The sequence below is a fragment of the Oncorhynchus nerka genome, linkage group LG24, assembly GCF_034236695.1.
Source record: "Oncorhynchus nerka isolate Pitt River linkage group LG24, Oner_Uvic_2.0, whole genome shotgun sequence".
NCBI lineage: Eukaryota > Metazoa > Chordata > Actinopteri > Salmoniformes > Salmonidae > Oncorhynchus > Oncorhynchus nerka.
Window position 1 is genome coordinate 32783570 of NC_088419.1, and position 18077 is coordinate 32801646.

At 45.2% G+C, this 18077-nt stretch overlaps 2 protein-coding genes across 6 annotated transcripts in view; one reads left to right on the forward strand and one right to left on the reverse strand.

The window, feature by feature from the left end:
• The window catches only part of brf1b (BRF1 RNA polymerase III transcription initiation factor subunit b), a 132646-nt gene that overhangs the window by 90427 nt on the left and 24142 nt on the right, over positions 1-18077 (reverse strand). For 2 of the 3 annotated variants that reach the window (XM_029631575.2, XM_029631576.2), the window contains exons 4-6: positions 14355-14528; positions 9887-9918; positions 7775-7847 (exon numbers count right to left, since the gene is read on the reverse strand). In XM_029631575.2, the coding sequence (XP_029487435.1) occupies positions 7775-7847; positions 9887-9918; positions 14355-14528 (279 nt within the window). Of the gene's footprint in view, positions 1-7774; positions 7848-9886; positions 9919-14354; positions 14529-14840; positions 14935-18077 lie in introns of those variants that run through there. The other variant, XM_065008828.1, reaches the window with a different exon arrangement.
• btbd6b (BTB (POZ) domain containing 6b) lies at positions 475-4925 on the forward strand. Of its 3 annotated transcripts, none has more exons than XM_029631579.2 (5): positions 475-606; positions 2009-2303; positions 2446-2536; positions 2846-2964; positions 3420-4925. In XM_029631579.2, exons 2-5 carry the CDS (start codon positions 2098-2100, stop codon positions 4450-4452), a joined length of 1449 nt encoding a protein of 482 aa, XP_029487439.1. In that variant the 5' UTR covers positions 475-606; positions 2009-2097; the 3' UTR covers positions 4453-4925. The 3 variants fall into 3 exon arrangements, with proteins under 3 accessions (XP_029487439.1, XP_029487437.1, XP_029487438.1); XM_029631578.2 differs by lacking the exon at positions 475-606 and adding an exon at positions 626-1765; XM_029631577.2 differs by lacking the exon at positions 475-606 and having other exon boundaries at positions 625-2303.

Here is an 18077-nt window from a genome sequence, read left to right on the forward strand (position 1 = left end):
ATGTGATCTACTGTACTGTACTGTCCAATCATGGACTTGTCGTCTATGTTTTGGCCAAATCAAGTCCGTTCCAAAAAACAACGTCCTTAGACGTTGAAATCAAGACCGTGGCAGACGGACCAAATGTCAATGTATTTTCCAACGTCCATGGACGTGGGCGTCGAACTGTGCTCACTGGGTATCAATTGCCAACCATTAAACGATGATGAATAGCCTACTATCAGTGGCATTGATGTAGCCTATTCTTGATTAAGCTTCCTCTGCATGCCACTGTTTACCATGTATAATAGACAATAACAAGACCACTAGATCTGCCAGGCAAAATACCATTGTCTGAAATTGTATTAAGTATAAGCTGCTTACTTCTGGACCCGTCCGTTTTTAAACCCTTTCCAAACGATTCCATTTTGTAGCTCCGTGGCCCTCTGTTGGAAAACCGGGGAAACTGGCCTGGGAACAGGACAAACAGTTGAAGCCCAACCCCCCCCTCTCCCTACCGTTTACCAGTCCTCCGGATTTTAACATGGCTCCTGGCTGCGAACAAGCGTCCACTAACCGAACCTGAACGTTTTTCTCTGTCAATCGACCCTCCCGCATTTCAATCAGGTAAAGATTTATTAACTGTTCGGTCGTGGGGTTTCCCACGAATGGAAATGTTGCTGAATCGAACGCTATAGTTGGCATCACTTCGACTGTGCGATTAGGGGAAGACATTTCAGCAGATATTTTCTGTGTAGCCTACTTCGTCTTCTTAAAAATGCACCGATTCGAGAGCAACATTTTGGGCTCATATAACTTGAAATTGTGTACATTGTGTCTAACTGAAAGACTGGCGATTGCATCTCACAATTGTATCCAAATATTTCAATATAATTTACATAATTGTGCAAGCACTTCGCTTCATTTGTTACACGGAACGCAATTAAAAACGGCGTCCGTTTGGCGAGCCATGTCCCGCACTGTCAGCAAATTAATTGTGTCTCAAGTAGGCTTTTGCACCTTGAATATCCTATAGTTCGATATGCACAGCAATGTGCTCTATAAAACACACATGACATATATGGATGTTCAATCCAGCTTTCGTGGAGCGTGTTTGGTTCATAATTCGTAGTTTAAGTAACTTTGTGCAGTAAACTATTCATGTGGCGTACAAACCAGATGGATTTCATAGTAGGCTACAATGTAGAATATATCATACGTTATCTATGAACCAAAATCACAAACGGGGCCTCTTCTGATATAAATATGCCTGAAATGAACCATATTGCTCCCATTTATGTGGGCAGTTTAAGTAGTGACGAGAACGTTACGGTAAGGGTTAACTCTCTTGCTCGGATCTTCGCCATGTAATATTGTACAGATCAGCTGTGGGAGGCGCATGCGGAATACTGACGTGCAAAGGCATCAGGGAATCTGATTTGTCAAACTCGAACTGGGCGCCCGCCCTCGATACACAAAACTACAGTACCTACAGTCATAAGAGTAGAATGATTGTTGGCACAGGGATGGATCACGTACCATTTGGATAATGATTTGAACTCGCGTCCGCCTGGATATCTAATAATTGTGACAACATCGTCGCTGCAGTGGAGTTATGCAACATTGTAACAATTTGCAACAGTTCGCCCTTTGTGCAACGTGGATGTGATTATTTTTTAGAGGGGATACATTGTCGCTTAAAAGGAGGACGCTATGAGATTGTAACCGCTTCGGATGTAATTCCGCTGGACGGACACCTTGATGTTGCTGTGCAAATATTTTCAGGGTGCGTAGGGGTTTTGTTTGATTGTACATAGACCGATGACAGAGGGTATCGGTTTATACACGTGTTGCATTATGTGGAATTAATTTGTTTAAATCTGAACTGTTATACATACTTATTTGCACTTTAAATGCACGTCGCCTTGTCCAAAGGTTGATAGGTGGATTTGTTTTCTGATGCCAGAACCCCCAGATTGCCTGTATGGCCGAATCATGAAGTTTTTTACATTTTTGCTTTTGCTTCCAGAAACTTTAAAAAGGACTAAAAAGAGTGGGAAGCAGTCCGGCAAGCTGCCAGTATGCTATGAAATCGTGACTTTGTCCGTGAAGAAGAAGATGGCTGCAGAACTGTACCCTGCCAGCTTAAACACCAACCTCCCTAACAGCAACGGCGCGGTAGTGACTGCAGCCAGCAAGAAAAACATCGTTCAGGTCACCCAAGCTGTGACCGTGCCAACTACGACTGCCACTCAGCAAAATATCAACAACAACAACGTCGAGACTACCAGTTGGCAGTCCACTCACCCGACATTGCGAGAAAGGTATGTCAAGCTTCAGTTCTCGTTCTATTTTATAATGCAAATATTATATTATGCAAAACCTTGCGTAGTGATTGCCCCTCCGTGATTAAAAATGTCATCGATTTAACGTGGCATGATAAATATATTATTTCGCTTCTTTCAGGAATGCCTTGATGTTCAATAAAGAACATATGGCCGATGTTCATTTCATTGTGGGTCCCCCTGGTGAATCACAGAAAGTTCCAGCGCATAAAGTAAGTGGCTTTTCTTCTGCGCCACAGTCTCGGCGTGTTGGCTCTGTGTAGATTAGAAGTCTGAAGCAGTCATGTAGGCATATGTATAGTAGTAGCGTACCATGCTTTTCCTGCCATTGTGGCCCATTGGACACTGGATTTTCTATTTGTTTTATGAATTACATTAAACTGTCATATCATTTACATTTAAGTAAATATAAGCACAACAACTGTGTAATGTGCACATGCTTTATTAAGAATGTATCCCATCTTGCCAAACAATATGCATAGCCATATTGAAATAACCCACTTTCCCTCTTGTGTTTACAGTATGTTTTGGCTGTGGGCAGCTCTGTTTTTGGTGCCATGTTTTATGGAGACCTGGCAGAAGGGGAGTCTGAGATTCACATCCCAGACGTGGAGCCTGCTGCTTTTTTAATTCTGTTAAAGTGAGTAACACATCATCTCTGTGTAAGACTTGCTAATGCATTTCAGTCCTTTTCGTCAGCAAAGTTGCCATGCTTTTGTCATATAGCCAATATATAGGGACGGCAAGTAGCCTAGAGGGTTGAGAGGCAGGCCTGCAATCTGAGGTTTGCTGGTTTGAATCCAAAGTTTCCTATTTAGTGCCCTTCAGCAAGGAACGTAACCCTTTAACTTCCTTTAAACCCCTCGGTGTGATTGTTTGATTTCAGGGGGTTGGGTTGGACAATAAAGTATTTTTTTTCATGTATTGCTGTGGTTGGGGTCAATGTCATTTACATTCAGTATATTAATTGAATTGGCTCATTGAAATGGATTTTGTCCCCAACTCTGATCGATTGGTGGTTTAGCAATCATTCTATCATACATTGTGATGGTGGATGTGGTTATAATGGCTAAAATCCTAACCCCCCCCTTCCAGGTATATGTACAGCGACGAGATTGAACTGGAGGCGGACACGGTGCTGGCCACTCTGTACGCCGCCAAGAAGTACATTGTGCCTGCCTTGGCCAAGGCCTGCGTCACTTTCCTGGAGACCAGCCTGGAGGCCAAGAACGCCTGTGTGCTGCTCTCTCAGAGCCGCCTCTTCGAGGAGCCAGAGCTGACACAGCGCTGCTGGGAGGTGATCGACGCCCAGGCTGAGCTAGCCCTCCGCTCCGATGGCTTCTGTGAAATCGATCTGCAAACCCTGGAGATCATCCTGCGCCGTGAGACGCTGAACACGCGCGAGGCAGTGGTCTTCCAGGCAGTGCTGGAGTGGGCGGTGGCTGAGTGCCGGCGCCAGGGCCTGGGCGCCACGGCACGGAACAAGCGGGCGGTGCTGGGCAAGGTACTGTACCTGGTGCGCCTCCCCACCATGACTCTGGAGGAGTTTGCTGACGGCGCGGCACAGTCGGACGTGCTCACCCTGGAGGAGACGCACAACATCTTCCTGTGGTACACGGCGGCCAACAAGCCCAAACTGGAGTTCCCGCTGGCTCAGCGGACAGGCCTGACGCCGCAGCGGTGCCATCGCTTCCAGTCATCGGCCTACCGGAGCAACCAGTGGCGATACCGGGGCCGCTGCGACAGCATCCAGTTTGCCGTAGACAAGCGTATCTTCATTGCCGGCCTGGGCCTGTATGGCTCAAGTGGCGGCAAGGCTGAGTACAGTGTCAAGATTGAACTGAAGCGGCAGGGTGCCACGCTGGCGCAGAACCTCACCATGTTCGTGTCGGACGGCTCCAGCAGCACATTCTCAGTGTGGTTCGAGCACCCGGTCCAAGTGGAACAGGACACCTTCTACACGGTCAGCGTAGTGCTGGACGGCAACGAGCTGAGCTACTTTGGGCAGGAGGGCATGACTGAGGTGCAGTGTGGAAAAGTGACATTCCAGTACCAGTGCTCCTCGGACAGTACCAATGGGACGGGCGTGCAGGGGGGGCAGATCCCCGAACTGGTCTTCTATGCATGAACCCTAGGGTTGGTTTGTAACACATCCCCTCCCCTGCGTGGAAGTGCATTCTACCACTGGATTCGTTGAACATGCTGGGGATTATTAGAGGGTCCAAAAGCAAAAGAGTTCCTTTGCCTTCTTCAACAATGTAGCAGCAGTGAGAAATTATGTAAATGAAAACATGCCTGTTAGTCCTTTGACAAAATGTTTGAGTGATGGAATGCTCTTTCCATTTTTATTTATTGAGATAAAGATAAAACCTATGATTTTAACTATTGAGCGCTGTGGCATGCAGCCTGGTGTAAATATTACAGAGAAGTTGTATTATTGCACTCCTACTGGGCCACTCCCTGTTAGCGTGTTGTTTTTTGTAAATAACTTGAGGCTAATTTGTTTACAGCTTGAGGTTGGCTGACAAATGACATGTCTTGTATTTAGTGCGCAGCTTAATGGAACTGCAGAACATAAAGAAAACGTTTTTGTGACTCAAACTCAAAGGTGTTGATACTTGTTCTTTGGTAACATGAGGCGTAATGGAATTATGACTCTGTATTATGCTGCAGCATACTCAATTTCGAATAGGCCGACAACCTCATATAGTGAAATGTTATTGCTTTAACAGTAAAATCATGTTTCGGCTTGCCACTTGTGCCTTTTTAGGAGGGTTTGATCACCAATTTAAACTTGAAAGGCAAATGACCTTCCCACAACCCTGACAAATCACAACGAATTCATACATTTCTCTCACGCTGTGATTTCAAGTGTTCCACAGGACAACATAATCGCTCTGTAATCAAAACAGAATAATTTGCATAAATTGCAGAGGCGACGAAGCGACTCGCAGTGCCCTTTTTTCCTGTTTCAACCAAAGCTTTTTACTCACATCTCCAACATATTCAGGGTACTGTCTGGCTCATCTTTCTGGTTGGGTCCCACCTCTCAAAGTTGTTAAGTGAAATTGGGAGATGGATTTGAATTCAACCCATTGAAATGTGCTTGCAGTGCTTTCATCATTCTAATGAGAGGTAAACACTAGAGCAAGTTGGAGATGGTAGAATGACAGACTTTCTGCTGACAGGCAGCTGGATTACCTAGCAGGGAATACATACTGACCTGCTACTCAGGGCCCATATTCACAGTCTGAGTGCTGCTGACCTAGGATCAGTTTAGAATTTTCGCCAATATGAATTTATGGACAGGGGGAACATATTAGGGTAGCCTAGCCTAGAGCGTTGGGCCAGTAACCGAAAGGCCGCTTATTCGAATCTCTGAGCCGACAAGGTGAAAAATCTTTAGGTGTGCCCTTGAGGCAAAGTACACATTTTTCCAGGTTCGTGGTTGATAATGGCTGATCCTGGAATATGCAAGAAATACATTTTCAATTCATGCATATAATACATGTGTGAAATAGGACAAATATAAGCACCCACCAAATGTATTATTATAGATCAGCACTCCTCTGGGTCTGTATTCAAAGAGCATATCAGAGTAGGAGTTCTGCTGATATAGGATCAGTTTTTCCTTTTAGACCATAATGAATAAGATTATATGGGGGGGGGGGTTATAATTCTTGGAGGGATTTATTTTAGTTTTTTGTACTTTTTTTTAACCCCTTTTCCTCCCCAATTTCGTGATATCCAATTTGTAGTTACAGTCTTGTCCCATCGCTGTAACCTCCGTACGGACTCGGAAGAGGCGAAGGTTGAGAGCCAAACACGACCCTGCCAAGCCGCAGTGCTCCGACACCAATGTGTCGGATGAAACACTGTACCACGGGTGACCATGTCAGCTTTCATGCGCCTGGCCTGCCACAGGAGTCGCTAAAGAGCGATGGGACAAGGACATCCCGGCCGGCCAAACCCTCGCCTAACCAAGACGACACTGTGCGCCGCCTCATGGGTCTCCCGGTCACGGCTGGCTGCGACACAGCCCGGTATCGAACCTGGATCTGTAGTGACACCGCTAGCACTGCGTTGCAGTGGACCTCTGCGCCACCCGGGAGGCTCTTCTTGGAGGGATTTTAAGTCTATTAATCCCAGGTTGTGTACTTGGATGATTACCTCGTTTACTCTCTGTACCCCTCTCATTACATTAGTCGGATGAGAACGAAGCAGAGATGTTGATCTTTTACGGGAGGGGATGGGAGGCGGGCATAAAATGACTGCATAGCAAGTCGTCAAAACACTTGAAAGGCATGGGGACACAGTGCCCCCACTGGTCAAATTGAAAAATGTGGTACTGCACTTGTCTTCACAATGTGTATGCTATTCAAATGGAAAAGTCTTAAGAGAGATCCTTGGGACATCCAACTCTTGACTTCACCCCAATGAAGTTGACATTTAAAATGGTTAGGGTTCAGGGTAGGGATGTCCCAAGGGTGCAACGGCTGCTGGCATATGTAAAAGTGCAAACACTCAACATTCTTGGCAGGGTGATTCCAAAGACGGTACAGTATGAAGATAGGCAGAAACTGCTTCGCCAATAGAAATCCCCGATCACACTTGACATTGGCGAGCTAAGCTCATGCGCAGAAACACTTCATCGGGTAAAACGTTCGTCTCGTGCCGAACTGCGCATGTGCAGACCGGCAAATCAAACACACTCCTATATAAAGTTGTTCTTGACTAAAAAGTTTGTCACAATGAAGTTCGAGTAATAACATGTTCATCCTACTTGAATCTAGGTTGTGCCTTTTAGATTTCGAGAAACAGCTATGGAAGAATTTTTTACTTCTCTCCTTGACTTCTCATACCCCAAACCCCGGCCCTGTCTTGGTCTGCTTCGTAAGCAGTCCCGGAAGTCTCTTGATGTTGGGCCTCGGGGTTTAGAAACTCTGTGGTGATTCACTGTGATGTGTCCCATCCTGCAATAGTTTTTCCCTTTCTAGAAGATGACTCATCTATCTGTTATCCAGTCTTCCATCAGTGGCCATAATTGAAATGAACTAAATATGGAAGGTATTGTTGGTCACTTAAAGTGTAGGGACATAAAATAGCCAATTAGCTTTCGGTTGGTTTGTTAAAGAAAGAAAGAAAACAACAAGTGAGATACGTTTACAATCGGCAAGGATTGGATAGCTGTAACAAACAAGCCAAAGTTCCACCCAGCCTATCAGCAGTGAAGCAAGTACCATATTGCTTATACCTATCCAATCCCTTTCAGATCTGACCAAGTACTCACTGGCCAGGTTGGAGGGCTATGGATTGATTTTGGAATTCAGCCCTTGAGCTAAAATAAGGAGTAAGGTGACGTTGCCCTTAGACAATGATCTTGGGTCAGTTTTAAATTTTCCCCACTAATGGTTAAGGCTAGGATAGTGGAAGCTGATCCTAGATCTTACCTATTGCTGGGGAGTTGATGCAGAGCTCTCGAGCCAGCAGGAGGAAGGTCTTCCCTAGGATGTACACGTTCACCTGTAAAGCGGAGGAGAGTTGGGCTCTGTTTCAAAACTTTAAGAACGCATCTTTCCTGCCTGCCTACCTTGAAATTCCTGATCGGATTGGTGAAAGCCATGTTATTTAACTCTTTCCCACACCTGTCAATTTGTGTTAGATCTGTTATTACATCAATGAAAGAATGCACATCCTTCCCGCCTCCCGTCCTTGAAGAAATCCCTGATCTGACGTGGTTGGATTGGTGAAAGCTATGTGTTAGAACCGTTGCTTAGACCTATCGATTTGTGCTAGATCAGTGATTATGTCAAGGAACGGAGGAAGGAAGGCTGTTTTTAAAGTATTCAAACAAGGCCTTGGCCCCTGTTCCAAAACTTTCGAAACATATCCTTCCTTCCTTGAGGTAATCAATTATCTGTACCTACATGGGTAGATAAGTGAAGGCAATGTTTCCAATGGCTTTGTCCAATCAAACCTAGGCAGATCAGTGATTTCTTCAAGGAAGGAAGATTGCGTTGCTGTCAGCTAATTATCATTTAAAGCTTAATAGTTGCAGTCATATGAAAGTTAATTCAATTTCAAAGCAGCACAATTGAGGAATTGTATATGGAACTGGAGTAGGTAGAGAAAGTATGTTTATATTGTGTTCATAGACGTAAAGTGTGTAGGGGGGTGAAGAGCACATTACTCAAAACCCTTCCACCCTGTGCCTTAGCCCCCAGTGTCATGAGAAGTTGCCCCAACTCTGTACACACTGATCTAAGGTCAATTTTGTATTCCCCGGCTAATGGTTAAGGTTAGGCTATGGGGTGCATCAGCTGTTCCCAGATCAGTGTCTATGGGCGACTTAGGACCCACTCGGGGGACCAGGGCCACATAGCACTGAGGATTCCGTAGCCTGGTCTTAAATCTGTTTGTGCTTTCTTGTAAAGTCATATGGTTGTTGTATGGCATGACAGCCACTATGGGAGTGGGCTATATAGCACAAACAGATCTGGGACCAGGCTAAGGATTCAGTGCATTGGTGGCATATTTCTGGAGAGGCTCCACCCTTGCCACCCTGGCCTGACCACGGCCTTCCAATACCAAACAGGGGTGAGTCTAGGGTGGGGGCCGTGCTCCCAGGACAGCTGGCCTCGACTGGGGGTAAAAATATTGCACTGCGCCAGCTGTGTCGGACAGAAACGCTTCCTCCAGGGACCCAACAACTGAACATTAAATTCCCTGCATTGAATTGACATACTCTCTGTCTTCTAGTGAATAGATACACCATGGGAGATTAGGACTTTGTTCTTCATACATTTAATGATGTTTTGGGAGGTTTTACTATGTGAGGAGCTGAAATGAAAATGGTTTGGTTATGACGGATCTGAGATTTAAAATGTCCTTAATCTGCATATCATTTGGTTTTTCATTTTTGGTAGGCAGTTCAGTTGTTTAATTTGGTAGTCAGCTGACTTGCTTGTGTCACACTCCCTGCAGACCACATCATTCATTGTGATGAGGCTATACCCAATGGCATTAGTATGTGGATATCACATATCGCCTGGGGCCGTATGTTTTAAGCATCTCAGGCTAGGAGTGCTGATCTAGGATCAGCCCCCCCCGCCCATGCAATCTTATTCACTAATCTAAAAGGCTAAACGGATCCTAAATCAGCACTCCTGCTCTGAGACACGTCGTACATACGGCCCCTGGGTCAAATACATATGTCAAATACTTGAGAGCTGTGCATGATTTAGTCTGTGCTGTACAATGGATCCAATGGAGTAGTCCCAATAGTGACACTTTATCAGTAGTTAAAGACAACCTTTACCTTACTTCCCTGAATGGTTGTCCTACATGGCTACATTCTGTTTCTCTACCACTCTCACAATGTGTACACTCGAGCACCACCCCTTATGGATTTAAAAGAAATAGACTGGTGCCAATAATAAGGTGGGAACTCCCTCCAGCCATGCTTTCACCAATCCAATGCTTTTAAATGCATGAGGAGTGAAGTGCACACATCTGGAGAAGGGTAGAGAATCGTAATGGACGAAGACAGAGACTAAACGTACCTGTAGGAGATCACTCAGGTCCAGAAGCATGTCTGAAGAGGGAAGGAGCGTTAAGGAAGGAAAGGTGACAGCAACAAGGGCTTTACTGCAAAGAACAGAGATACACCATGGTTGTGTTCAGTAGGCACTAAACAGAAAGTAAATGGTCTGAAACTGCAGGGTACTATATGAACTAAGTTGCATGACCCATTTCTCAATGGGTTCAGCACTTACAAATACTGTTCAAAGCAAAGTATACAACATTATTACAAGCCAAAGGCTATTTTAATTATTTATGTTTTTTGCTGAAATGGCCCAAATCGATCTGTCAATAACATTCTAAGAATGACCTAAAACATGTATTCTTAATAATGCTAATAAGTAAGAGGTGCAATGTACTTTTCCATCAACAAAAGAGAAAACAAATTCTAAAAAGAGAATGCCGTCCTTTCAAACTGAAAATAATGTAAAAACATTAAATCCGGTGTTCAAGACAAGTAAGTAAGTCAAGGGCCTTAGAATTGTGCACTAGGTTTGTTTTTTTGCCAATTACTACGGTGAGTGAGACGGTGCATACGTTGATGCCGGGGTCTTTCTGCAGTCAAGCATCGGGTGACTCAAACTCCCCTGATGCTTGGCCCCTTCGGCTGCCGATGCGCGGCTAAATATAGAACTGGTCCCGCAGTGCTTCAGCTCCACCCTAGCAACCTGCAGACGAGTTCACCTAGAGACGGGACAGAGGGAGCGAAGTGGATTGACTCGGGAAGACTGCCGGCTGAAGCTCACCTCACAACGTGGTGAATGGACGGAAGTGTGCAAGCACACACAGACACACACACAGACTGGAACATACATTCCTAATTGGAAGACAAACACACACCTGGAACACAAACACATATTATAAATGACTAGCGTACACAACTACTATACACATTGCAAACTTCACAGCCATACACACACCTGACCAACCTCTTATTTACCATTACAAACAACAGCCGAAAAACAAGCGCGCACACACACTAACCAACACACACTGGATAGGCTACATTGAAAACAATCGACTGCCAGTTGAAAACACACACTTCCCTTCCGCCCTCTGATGTACACACACGCTCGTACCTGAGCAACACACACACGGACACATAGACACCTGAGGTGACACACACATAGCAGGTGTGGCCGGTGGAGAGATTACAGGGTCCATTAATCTCAGCGGGGTGAGATTAGATAAGCGCCACAGAAAGGGAAAGGATAATCTGATAGTTCCGCCGCCATTCGACAGATAATGCAGACCGTCGCTAAACCTCACACACTAGGGATGTGTTCCAAATGGCACCTTATCCCTACATAGTGCACTACTTCTGACCAGGGCACCCTATTCCCTAGATAGCCCTATGGGCCGTGGTAAAAAAGTAGTGCAGGTACTTATATTTTCCTACTAGCACTGATAACTACTTTGTTGACGGAAAATGTACTTGCTACGATTGTGATATTTTGTTGTCACACCTAGCTATCTTAAGATGAATGCACTAATGCAGGGGTGTTTAACTAATTTAACTAAATTCGGTCTTCAATGAGTTCCAGAGGGTTGCACTGAAAATGTGCTTTATTTCTTTGCTGTCAAAATTTGTGGAATGTTTTATGCTCCCTGACTGTCGAGTGATTTCAATCAACTTTATGAATGTAGGTCCATTGACTGTGCATAGTGATTATTAGCGAGCTGGACAGAAGAAACTGTTTGACACACCTGCACTAATGTAAGTTACGATGGAGAATAGTGTCTGCTAAATTACCAACATGTATATAGGGAATAGCGTGCCATTTGAGATGCAGTCAATCACTCACAAGTAGGGGGTTCCCCTGCCAGTATCATAGTACTGTCAGTTGCCCATAGCTCGCTTTCAAAGAGGGTCGGACAGGCGTGGGGCAATGTTTTTACACTTTGGGTTAGTGATAAAATTGTTTTGGCGTTAACAATAACAGCGACGAGATGTGTATTTGTTCCCAGAAAGCATTAACGAAAACGCTTATTTCCGAAGTGGTCCACGAAAAAAAAACTAGGAATTGTACCTTGTATTGATAGTTCTTCTCCAATGGACTATTTGGGTAGTTCGAATCCACTGAGGATTTGAATAGCAATATCAAAGAGAGTGATAGGTTAGACAGTCCTGTATAACGCATTCGCCTTTGGGCGAGTGGTGTTAATGTTACTGGATGAATCCATGTAGATAAGGCTAGACAGTTCCCTTCAACAGTTGCTTGTGTGTATTATAGTCTAGTAAAAGGGTGTGGTTGTGTGTAAATCAATAGGATTGAATGAAGCCCCTGAGGACCTGTATCTTTCTATCTGAGTCCCCTGTGACTAATCGGAGGAGCCCAACCCAAACCCGACCTAACCCCCAAGGAAAGAGAGGTGTACCCTTCTCCCAGCAATGCCACAATACACAGACAACTGCTGAGATTCTCTGGTGTTACACAAACACATTTCTCTTTAGTACAGGCCTTGAACGTTACAGTGGTACAGAACCCGGGTTGGACTGCTGAAGTGACAAATGAAGACTTAGTATCACTACTGTGAACCTAACACCAACAGTGATGTGGTGGTGCTATACCCTGAAGCAGGACACAGCGACCTGAGAGGGATGGCTAGAGGTAGGCCAGATACAAGCATCATCAAGTCACTGTAAGATACAGTAATTCCTTTCTCCCCATCACTTAACCATATGTGGTTACGTCGACTGTAAATAGAATAGAATCTACAACGAATATGGTCCTCCCCTTGTATTTCTAAAAGAGTCCATGCAAACACACATATGAAGAAAACGCTGGTCAATGGTCAATAAGAAGACTTTCACGTTACTTTGCAAAAGGTACTACTGAGCACGACCAGGGTGAGTAGAATCTCTGCCCAATCAGTGCGACCTTAATCAATTCACTTCCATGGGAGGAAGAAAAACAGCAGTGCTCCAGACCTTCAGGCTTATATTTGAATATCCTTGATGTAGATCAGTCATGGCTGGTGACACTTTAAATGGGAAGGACAGGCTCATAGTAATGGCTGGAAGGGAGTTAATGGAATGGTCTCAAACACATCAAACACCTGGTTTCCATGTGTCTGATTCCATTCCATTCACTCCATTCATTCATATGAGTCGTGCTCCCCTCACCAGCCTCCTCTGATGTAGAATTACTTATGGTGGTCGTGTGGCGCTGGGTCCAATTCCGCTGGGGTCACAACTCAAAATGCATCCACACATGACTGTAAGTCACTTTGGATAAAAATGTCTGCCAAATGGCATATATTATATTATTATATATTATTCCTCACACAGACAAGATGGCCTCCCTTTATGACAACAGCTTCACCAAACTTACACCTTTGTTTGCTTTACACTCGTCCACACTGTCGCACCTGAGGAAAACATTTGTTGTTCCACTCTCCACCGTTTAACAGCAATAACTAAAACGCTGATGACATCCTCAAGGTTGTGGAACTATAACTGTAATGGCTGTTACGGGAAGAGGTGGGAGGGCAGGAGTGGCGCTTCCTCAACGCGACACCAACAGAAAGCAGATGAGCTTCCTCAAAAGACCAATTAGTGAAAAAAGATCAGTTGGCTGCCTGTGTAAACGCAGCCTATGTGATTTATAATCTGGAGTAGGGTGATGTTGCCCCTAGTAGACACTGATATTGGGTCAGTTTTTCATTTCCTCCACTAATGGTTAAGGTTATAATTGGGAGAGGGGAAGCTTATAATGCATTCTGATCACTGAGCGGTTTGATCTGGACGCTGCGGTAAACATTCCAGCTCTTCTGCGGCCTTGGAATTGGGAGGTGTGTCGTTGGACCTGATCGGAAAATAATGGGTCTCTGAGAGATGGGTGTGTAGAAGCACGTGCTGAGCATCCATCCACAATAACTCACAAACACACCCTCTCTATTACACACATGGATGCACAAACACATCCACAAATACACACATCCACAATAACACACACAGACAATACGTCACAAATACAATCATTCTCCCTTTCTCTAATCTCCCCTGGGCAGATTCTGTGTGTAGACCGAAGAATCTGCCGGGACTAAATGAGATGCGAGAGATAACGAACAGCCTTAGTTCTGGTTTTTGTCACTGGTTATTTTGATATATCTGGATTGGGCGAAGGCGGTGCTTCACCTCGAGTGCTTCACGCATGTACCCAAAGTAGTTTTCTTTAGCGAGGGTGGAAACTTTGTTTTTGTCAGAATTTCTAACACATATGAACACAGTTAATCATGCAGCTGACCAAAGATTGTACTTCTGGGTTAACAGAGATTACCCTTTCTTTCACAAATACAGTACTCAAACACACACACACACGTTAATCTGTAACCATTGATATGCCTTGGAAACACCATCACCCCAACCCCCCATGGTCAAATACAATCTCCCCCCTTTGGCCCCCTTTAGGGCAGCAGGGGGTGTGGTCCCAGTCCCAAGGATACGGGGCGTGCCCTCAGTCCGGCAGACCAAGTAGAGGCAGGCGGCAATGACATGCGCCATCTTGCGTCCGCGCGTCAGGTGCTTGCTCACCACCATCTTAAAGAAGTTGAAGGCCGTGTCCAAGCAGTGCTGGTTGAGCTGCAGCTGGCTGCCCAGGTTGTGGATCTGCCGCTTTCCTGTGGACCGAAACACAAACACACACACACACACGTACATTAGGGTAAATAGTTACACACACATTGGTAGGCGTAACTTACACACACACACACACACACACACACACACACACACACACACACACATAGACGCATATGCACAGACATGGATAAATAGTACACCCACACACACTAGACTACTAGTGTTTTGGGTTGCCAGCAGCGGTGATGTCATGAGCGCGAGAGCGGGGCAGACAGGCCTAGTTAATAGGGCCTGACAAACCTCCCCTGTGCTTCTCCCAGGCAGAGAGAGACAGACAGCTGTGTACTTACCAGAGAGAAGCCATCTGCAGCACAGCCTCACACACGCACACATGTATGCTTGCAAACACATACACACTCACAGACACACACAGACACACACGCAAATAAGCAAAATCAATGAACACACAGATGGTAATACAGAACACACATACTGTATACAGCAACTCTAGTCCAAACACAAACATAAAAAATATAAAAAATATGCATGTTCAGTTCCATTCCCCGTAGTAGGATATATTTGTGTTAGGCTATCAATAAACCCGTCTCAATTGACATTAACATCTCCCTCAACGTCAGCAAGACCAAGGTGCTGATTGTGGACTACAGGAAACAGGGACGGGTGAACACCCCCAACATTCACAAGGCCGCAGGGCCGGACAGATTACCAGGACGTGTACTCTGAGCATGCGCTGACCAACTAGCAAGTGTCTTCACAGACATTTTGAAACTCTCCCTGTCCAAGTCTGAAATACCAACATGTTTTAAGCAGACCACCATAGTCCCCAAGAACACTAAGGTAACATGCCTAAATGACTACCGACCCGTAGCACTCACGTCTGTAGCCATGAAGTGGTTTGAAAGGCTGGTCATGGCTCACATCAACACCATCATCCCAGAAACCCTAGACCCACTCCAATTTGCATACCGACCCAACAGATCCACAGATGATGCAGTCTCTATTGCACTCCACACTACCCTATCCCACCTGGACAAAAGGAACACCTATGTGAGAATGCTATTCATTGACTACAGCTAAGCGGTCAACACCATAGTGCCCTCAAAGCTCATCAATAAGCTAAGGACCCTGGAACTAAACACCTCCCTCTGCAACTGGATCCTGGACATCCTGACGGGCCGCCCCCATGTGGTAAGGGTAGGTAACAACACATCCGCCACGCTGATCCTCAACACAGAGGCCCCTCAAGGTTGCGTGCTCAGCCCCCTCCTGTACTCCCTGTTCACTCATGACTGCACGCCAGGCATGACTCCAACACCATTATTAAGTTTGCAGATGGCACAACAGTGATAGGCCTGATCACCAACAACAGCCTATAGAGAGGAGGTCAGAGACCTGGCCATGTGGTGCCAGGACAACAACCTCTCCCTCAATGTGATCAAGACAAAGGAGATGATTGTGGAATACAGGATAAAGAGGACCGAGCACACCCCCATTCTCATCAACGGTGCTGCAGTGGAGCAGGTTGAGAGCTTCAAGTTCCTTGGTGTCCACATCACCAACAAACTAACATGATCCAGACACACAATGACAGTCGTGAAGCGGGCAAAACAAAACCTATTCCCCCTCAGGAGACTGAAAAGATTTAGCATGGGTCCTCAGATCCTCAAAAGGTTGTACAGCTGCACTATCGAGAGCATCCTGACTGGTTGCATTACTGCCTGGTATGGCAACTGCTCAGCCTCCGACCACAAGAAACTACAGAGGGTAGTGCAAATGGCCCAGTACATCACTGGGGCCAAGCTTCCTGCCATCCAGGACCTCTATACCAGGCAGTGTCAGAGGAAGGCCCTAAAAATTGTCAAAGACTCCAGCCACCCTAATCATAGACTGCTCTCTCTGCTACCCCACGGCAAGCGGTACCGGAGTGCCAAGTCTAGGTCCAAGAGGCTTCTAAACAGCTTCTACCCCCAATCCATTAGACTTCTGAACATCTAGTCCCCCCCACACACACACACCACTACCACTCTCTGTTGTCATCTATGCATAGTCACTTTAATCAACTCTACCTATATGTACATACTACCTCAACTAACCAGTGCCCCCGCACATTGACTCTGTACCGGCACCCCCCTGTATTGTTCTTTTTTTTACTGCTGCTCTTTAGTTACTTTTATCTCTTATTCTTATCTGTATTTTTTGAAACTGCACTGTCGGTTATAGGGGCTCGTAAGTAAGCATTTCACTGTAAGGTCTACACCGGTTGTATTCAGCGCATGTGACTAATAACATTTGATTTGATCCACATTGACGGGGCAGCCGCGGAGAGGGTCAAGTGCTTCAAATTCCGCTGTGTCCATATCCCTGAGGACTTAACATGGTCCTCTCATCCCTCAGATCCTTAACAACTTTTACAGCTGCACCATCGAGAGCATACTGACTGGTTGTATCACCATCTGGTATGGCAACTGCACCACCCTCGACCAGAAGGCCCTACAGAAAGTGGTGCGGACGGCCCATCCAGGACATTCATGCCAGGCCATGTCTGAGAAAGGCCTGAAAAATTGCCAAAGACTCCAGCCACCAGAGACATGGACTGTTCATAATCTCCATGCTTCCTTCTGGCAGGCGGTACCGGTGCATCAAGGTTCAGAACAACAGACTCCTAAACAGCTTCTATCCTTTGGCCATAAGACTGCTAAATGAATAACACACTACTGCTCTCCCTCACACCACCGCTGCTGCTAAAATTATTATTGATTAGATTCATTATTACCGCTTCGCTGCTGCTCATTGATTATTGACTTCCATTACCATTTATCTATCTATATATCATGCTACTGGTCACTATTACTCCTATTTACATGTATTACCATTATTATATTACCATAAATAATTATATATTCCTGCTACCAGTCACTTTCCAGCCATGTTTACATGTATATCCGCCTTTCACGCCTACACTGACACTCACACTTGCATACACACACACACACACACACACACACACACACACTCACCACCACCCACCTCCTATGCTGCTGCCATACTGTTTACTACTGTTATTATTATTTATCCTGCTACCAGTAACGTTCTCATAATCTCTGCCTACATGTAAATATTTATCTCAAATACTTCAGTATCCCTGCACATTATACATTTGGCAAAATTATGGACCCTATAGCTTCCTTTCTTATTTCTTGTGTTTTTTTTATTACTTATTCTATTTGATATTGAAAACTGCACTGTTGGGTAGGGCTTGCAAGTTCAGCATTTCCCTGTACTTTTGAATGTGACAAATAAAACTTGAAACTAAATTGGAGCTTATGAGAGCTGTATAAGTAATGTTTAGTGTGACAATCAAAGATACACTCAACTATTGACGGTAACAAACTCAGTTATGATTACTAATGACTGTTTATGAGCAAGTGTGTTAGTATGACTGTGCACAAACATACACACACAAACACACACACTCAACCTCAGGAGACTGTAGAAATTTGGCTTGGCCCCTAAAAACCCCTCACAAACTTTTACAGATGCACCATTGAGAGCATCCTGTTGGGCTG